We start from the raw sequence: 6,454 nt of genomic DNA, 5'->3' as shown, positions 1-6,454 counted from the left end.
AAAACCCCCAAGTCCTTCTTTATTGTTTTATGCTTTTTAAATAATTTAAGAACTGCTTTTTAAATAATTAATGAAAGAAGAAAACGTAGGGTAGTCCCACAAGTAATTGAGTGCACATCAGTTAGAGTCAGAGCGGACTCTGCTGTGTTAGAGCCCTGCCCCAGCTCTGCTGACACACCTTCCTCCTCACAGGGATGAGCCCTGCATCCCTCCCTCCATTCCATGCAGGCAGCTGCATGCCAGAGCTCCTTGAGCAACTCTGGATGCTTCTTCTGGACAGAGGAAAGCAAGAGCGTTGGTCTTCCTCTCCCTGGTCCAGAGGCTCTGGACATGTTGCCGTGGCGGGGTCAAGTTTTGCAAGGCGGCTGCTGTTCCAAAAATGAATGACTGAGACAAACTGTCCACAGGAATGTGTCAGGCATGGAATGGAAAGGAGGAGCAAATCCCTCACAGCTGCAGTACAAGGTTGCATCCTTCCCTTGGCAGCTGGGAGGTGCAGGCCAGGCACGTGCAGCTGGTACAAGGGCCAGAGCAAAGCCTTGTTGCTGCCTCATGGGAAAACAGGGCAACCAGGCTGGGGTGCAAGGGCCAGACGATGTTTCCTGCCTGATGCCAGCATCTTCTTAGCACCATATTCCCCCCTCATTCCTGCATAAATCTAGGTGAATTCACTGACTTTAGACACTCTCTCCTCCATGCAGCCATCTCATCTCTGCACTTTCCCATCCCGGGTTACAGGAACCCTATGACTATTTATGCAGAGCTGAGTAGGAGGCACAGAGCTTCTGCCCCAGGAGTGCTTTCTGCGTCAGACACTGAGACCAAGTTCCCAGTTCCCAGGCAGGATTTAAACCACTGCCTTGGTGTGAGAGCCACCGGTGCCGGCCAGCCTGAGTCAAGCCAAGCAGACCAATGGAGAGGAAGGGAGACAGAAATCTTCAGCTGTGTAAATGTGACTATTAAGAGGAAAGAGGAATGACAGGTTCTTCATGTTCATAGAGGATAGTGTAGAAATGAGGGGCTTCAATTGCAGCAAAAGGGGTGTCAGACGTTGTAGCAACAAGAGTAGTGCAGCAGCAGCAGGACGGATCTTCCAAGAAGTTCATGAAGTCTCCATTGATGGTGATTTATAAAAGTAAAATTCACACCCAGGCGTGAGAGCTGAGCAGGCTGCCTTGGGAAAGCTCCCAAGGTTCATGCAGCCCTACTGTTATGGCTGGCATTTGAGACTTGTCATAGGTTTGCAAAATAAAAGCTTGAAGCTGAAACTGGCCATCAAAAGCCTGGCCTCTGCATCCTGTCTCCTGCGGGGACACAGAGTATGGGTTGTGGTCAGGGTTCCCCTCCATTGACTGCAGTCACCTCTGTGCTGTACCTGGAAACCTCAATCAGGTTCTCATCAGGGTCTCGAAAGTAGATGGATGTTATTGGACCCACGGCACCAGTTCTGGCCACAGGACCTTCTTCAACGATCACCCCACAGACCTGGGAATATATATAAGGGCAGGGGTTTAATGCTTATGGTAGTCTTATCAGGTCGATGTGAACTCTTCCCCCCAGCCTTGAAAACATGAGCCTTTGGATGAGACAATTCTGACATTCCCCAAGACACAGGGAGGCTCTGGCTTTGTGCCTCCCAGGGTGGCACTGCCCTGTACACGCTCTACACCTTCCTCACCTTCAGATGATCCAGCAGCTGGTCCAGGGGCACCTGTGTGATAAGGCAGATATCTGCAGAGCCGGGGACCGGGCACCGAGCCTTGGGTTCAAACTCCTTCCCAGCCTCGTGCAGGTTAAACTTCTGGTTGCCAAAACGTAAAGCTTTGCGATTCCCCTGTCCCAAGGGAAAAGAATCAAAGTGCAATGAGACTTACTGGGCTGGAAGCCTTTAGCATCCACTCGCCTGTGTAGTCCTAAAAGTCCTGGGGACCTGCTAACTCTTCGCTCTTGCTGTGGCAACCCAAGACATGAACTGACCACTGCAAGTCTCCCATGACATCCCTGGAAATGGGGAGTGACCCAAGAAAGTCCTACAGCCACATGCAGCTGCTTCCAAACCATAATGATGTACGTTTTCGGTTTGGGGCACTCTCCATCCTGCCTGGGGGACAACCACACAAATAATGAACAGGCTGACGCTGCCGTGGGAACAAAGACGAAGCAATGGGAAGAGGGTGAGGAAGGAGGTTTTGGCATCTCTTTTCCTTGCAGACCCTCAAGGAGATTTCTGCAGGCTCATGTGGCAGCTGAGTCCTGCGACCCCGTGGATATGCAGGACACTGACCTGCCATCTCTGCCCACCTGAAGAACAAACTGAGGCTCACTGTAGCCGTGAGATGTGAGTGCAATTGCTTTTAAGCCCCACTATGGGGCAGGAGAGAAGGACATAAGATCGAAATTTAAAAAGGTGCAATGTGTACATCCAAAACAGGCCATGTGGCCTGAAGCTTGGGCAGGAGACAAGTTGGGGATGTTCTGAAAACGTTATCCATCTTTTCCTCTCCTTGCCAATGGAAATATCAAAACCAGAGCCTGTCAGACATCTCTAGAGGACATGTGGGTTTGAGGGTTCGCCTCCTTCTGTCCTAGAAATTGTTTTTCAAAGAAACTCTCTTTTTCTCACTTTGACTCCTTCTGCAGCATGATTTGGATTTCCCTCTGACTCAGCTTGACTCTGTTGAAACTCAGAGCTTGATGGGCTGCCACTTATGCTGGTCATCCCATCCCCACTCCAAGGAGATGCTCCAGAGACCCTATGAGATCCACAAGGTCCAGCCACTGTCCTAGAGCTTCAGTTCCAGATCCCCTAGACCTGAGATGAGCCTGTCTCCCATGTTACCTTGAAAGTCACCACTTCCATGCCCAGCACTTTGGAATAAAAGGCCACAGTGTCCTCAATGCTCTTCACAGTCAACACAAGGTGGTCTAGGCGCTGGATGAAACATGGGGGTGGATTCAGACACTCCTCCTTCCAGGACATCTCAGAGCTGGGAACTAGCATGCAAAACCACAGAAGATGAAGCTTAGGAACATCCAGCTGCTCAGGGAAACAGTCCAGGCAGCTGTGAATGGAGATCAAACAGGTTTTCTTTTGGCCTGCAGGTGGCACAAGTACAGAAGCAATAAATTCTCCTCCCTGCAAGGGCCTCAGACCCCCGCTTTGCTCTGGCGGGACCGAGCATGCCAGAGCCCCTCCCTGGGGCCAGATCTGAAGGACTACCTGGGTGACCTTGCTGAGGGCTGATGTCACCAAGATGCTGAGCTCCCAATGCACTAAAACCTGTGTGCACCAAGGATGGACCATGTGTCTGATCCTTCCCTCCAACTCCCTCTGGTGTCCTTCCAACCTTCTTCATGTCCAGGTGCGGACACTCATCCAAATGGAGCAAAGAAAGAGAGTGAATATGAGCTGGGCCCTGGCAGTGCAGTAGGAAACGTCTCTGGGGGAAGAATATATCCATGAGAAGAGGACACCAGGGCTGATGCAGCTGCTTGGTGTCCCCAAGGAGAAGTGTTGTGTTATTGCCTTGCAGGAAGGGGACAAAATCTCTTCTGGTGGCTATATAATGTAGCAATAAAACATGGACCATAAAATAGGGACTGTGGCCCTGATGAGTGCCAAGATCATGGGAATTTGTCACCAACATGGCTGCACTGTGGGACTCAGCCCAAGGGGCAAATGGCTGAGGGCTCTGGGACTGTGACACAGTGGCTTGGCAGGGGAAAGTCGGTTTTAGGAAAATTAAGAGTGCTGTATATATTTCAGTGACATTCTTGTCACATCTCTGCCTCGCTTCAGCCCCATCCGTATCCCCATCCCTGATGGTCCTGCTCTGACAACTCCAAGGACGCTCTGGCTATCCCTGAACCCCTGATCATCAACACATTTAATGCAGGCTCCGGCTGCTTAACTCAGTGGCCGCAGATCTTCCTGCTGTTCTCCAGAGCATGGGAGCACCTTTGCAGCAAGCTGGGCAAGGGAAATGGATTTGGTGGCCTGAGTGATACTTTTGGGAGGCTGTGAAGTTTTCATTTCATTTTGGGTTTGGTCGATTTTACCTTCATTTCTGAAGGCTGTGGAAAATTTCAAGTGGCTGTGGAAACTAGGAGGGCTGTGTCAAGCCCGCCAACAACAAATGGACTCAAGTTTCCTTCAAATCAGTAACAGCTCTCTACTTAGATACCTTTACTTCTCACTCTTAAAAAGCGCCAGATCCTGATACAGATGACAATTGACTCTTCTGAGACCCTCAACAGTTTCTCCACTGATACCCCTGTGCAAGGGAAGCCCGACAGTCCTGCTGCCTCTTGGGGAAAAAAAAAAACGCAGGTGGAAAATAAACTCCTACTAATGCAGCACAAAGTGGAACAAATCAGGAAAACAGCCCAGAACACCAAACCTTTTTTTCTTTGTCATTTGCTTTCAAACTGCTGGATGTCATCAGCAGGCAGAGGGGGAGGCTGACGCCAGAGGTTCGAGGAGATGCAGCGTGATGGTATGGGGGACTCAACAGCCTGGGTTTACAGTGGTTCTTGGTGTTTTCTCTTATGTTGGGTTCACATCCTCTGGCATTGTCCTTCCAGTATCCAAAGGGGCCTATGAGAAAGCTTTTTACAAGGGCATGTAGTGATAGAATGAAGGTAATGACTTCAAACTGAAAGAGGGGAGATTGAGATGAGATCTCAGGCAGAAATTGTTTGCTGTGAGGGTGGTGAGCCCCTGGCCCAGGTTGCCCAGAGAAGCTGTGGCTGCCCCATCCCTGGAGGGGTTCAAGGCCAGGTTGGACAGGGCTTGGAGCAACCTGGGCTGGTGGGAGGTGTCCCTGCCCAGGGCAGGGGATGCCACTGGGTGGCCTTTAAGGTCCCTTCCAACACAAACCCTTCTGTGATTCCATGATTCTGCGGCAGAGTTCATGGGAAATCATTGGCAAGGAGAGATCCCAAAGTCCCGCTGCCACAGGAGCAAGCTCAGCGTAAAACCTGGACTGTGCCCAGTGATTGCACCAGTTACGGAGGGAAGCCATTATCAGAGGCAGCGTAAATTCATGGCTCCTCCTTGTCGCAGATGGCGTTTGGTTTGTAACAACCTCACCTCCGAGCTGCCCGGGCTCAGTCCCTCTGCAAAGTCCTTCCCGCCCAGGAAGTTTTCCTGGGTGCTCCCAAGTTGCAGGACCCTCGTGTCGCAGCCTGCAGCTCCCACCTCCTGCCCAGCAAACCTCACCAGCACAACCCTCCCCTCCCACGCGAACCTCTCAGTGAACAAGTGCAGGGAAATTGGACGACAAAAATAGGCTGAGTACCTACGAGAGAGGACAAAGAGCTGGGCGAGCCGTTGCTGGATGGTTCCCTTATGGCCGTCCTCTTCCTGTGCCCGGAGCCGAGCTGTGCGAGCAGCAACGTCACTGGAGAATGGGGAGGGAGGGGAAGCAACGAGACTGGAAACAGGAGCTCTGCGCCCTGCGAAGATGTACCTTGACCCGAAGGACCCGCAAGTCCAACTACACAAAGTTGCTTGAAAAACCCCGGAAAACGAGCTTGGATATTTTAGCCACCCTTTGCAAAGGAAAGATGTGTTAATGTGCTCCGTTAAAGCACACGGTTGAGGTTGGTGCTCAGCCTGGGGTGACTTGTTGTTAAGAAGAAGCAAGGGTATCCCTGGTGAAGAGGAGCTCTTGCAAGCAGCCATCACAGGCTCCCCCCCTTCCCGGCAGTGGGCAACGTGCCTCTTCCCCTCTTTGCCTCCAAGGTTATTTTTCACCGCACAACAGACCGATGTCTTATTGCCCTGCGAGGCACCTGCTGCTCCTGGGAGAGCTGCAAGCTCCCACAAGTGAAAGATGTATGAGCTGGGGGTGCCATGCTAACAGCCAACGTGTCGCAAGGAGCAAGAGGAAAGGAGGCTCAAGGGTGATGTGAGCCTCTTTGGGCACGTTTGGACGCCCCTTCCTGCAAACGGATGTGTCCAAGGGGGGTCCTCTGTGGCCTGAGGCAGATTTAGAGATTTCCTTTTGCTTCATCTTCGAAAACAAATCTGCCCAGAATAAAAGGGAGTTTTGAAAGGTGTGAAGCTCTCCAGGCAGTTGGGTCCAAAGGAGGGAGTAGTTCAGGCTGCGGAAAAGCTGCTGGGCAAGTGGTTCAAGGCACAGCACATTCTGTGTTAAAATTGTTCTGCCTAGACCTTCTCCACCCGAGCTGCCCACGCTCCACTGGGTACAGCCACACGCCAAATAAAACCAGAATCTCTGATGTGTGGAAATAGCTGAAAATGATTTTTTACTTCATTTCAAGGGAAAGAACATCTGTGGGTTGCTGTGGGAGTAAAGCGCCTGTATCCTTTTCGGATTTTCCTCCCCTGATTGTCCAAGCTGGCCCACAGAATTTCCCCCAGAGCTACTCCATGGGTTACAATCTACTGTCAACCAGCAACGGTGAGGGTGAGTAGGTTAGACAAGCT

At 51.3% G+C, this 6,454-nt stretch overlaps 1 protein-coding gene across 1 annotated transcript; it reads right to left on the bottom strand.

Moving 5' to 3' along the window:
• Nucleotides 1-1,332: 1,332 nt before the first annotated feature.
• On the bottom strand, nucleotides 1,333-3,001 carry GLOD5 (glyoxalase domain containing 5). Its single transcript, XM_074599884.1, has 3 exons — nucleotides 2,840-3,001; nucleotides 1,679-1,834; nucleotides 1,333-1,485 (listed from the first exon to the last, which is right to left on the bottom strand). The coding sequence occupies exons 1-3, from the start codon at nucleotides 2,999-3,001 to the stop codon at nucleotides 1,333-1,335; spliced, it is 471 nt and encodes a 156-aa protein (XP_074455985.1).
• Between the last annotated feature and the right edge of the window lie 3,453 nt (nucleotides 3,002-6,454).

The sequence above is a fragment of the Larus michahellis genome, chromosome 9 (assembly GCF_964199755.1).
Source record: "Larus michahellis chromosome 9, bLarMic1.1, whole genome shotgun sequence".
NCBI lineage: Eukaryota > Metazoa > Chordata > Aves > Charadriiformes > Laridae > Larus > Larus michahellis.
The sequence above is the reverse complement of the archived record's forward strand: the minus strand, read 5'-3'. Positions and strand labels throughout refer to the sequence as shown.

Excerpts from the sequence above, each read along its gene's own strand:
- GLOD5 (XM_074599884.1), bottom strand. The coding sequence starts at position 3,001 with ATGCTAGTTCCCAGCTCTGAGATGTCCTGGAAGGAGGAGTGTCTGAAT. Across the intron at positions 1,835-2,839 it reads TGGAAGTGGTGACTTTCAAG|GGGAATCGCAAAGCTTTACG; the intron begins GTAACATGGGAG and ends CCCTTGGGACAG. Across the intron at positions 1,486-1,678 it reads AGCTGCTGGATCATCTGAAG|GTCTGTGGGGTGATCGTTGA; the intron begins GTGAGGAAGGTG and ends ATATATTCCCAG.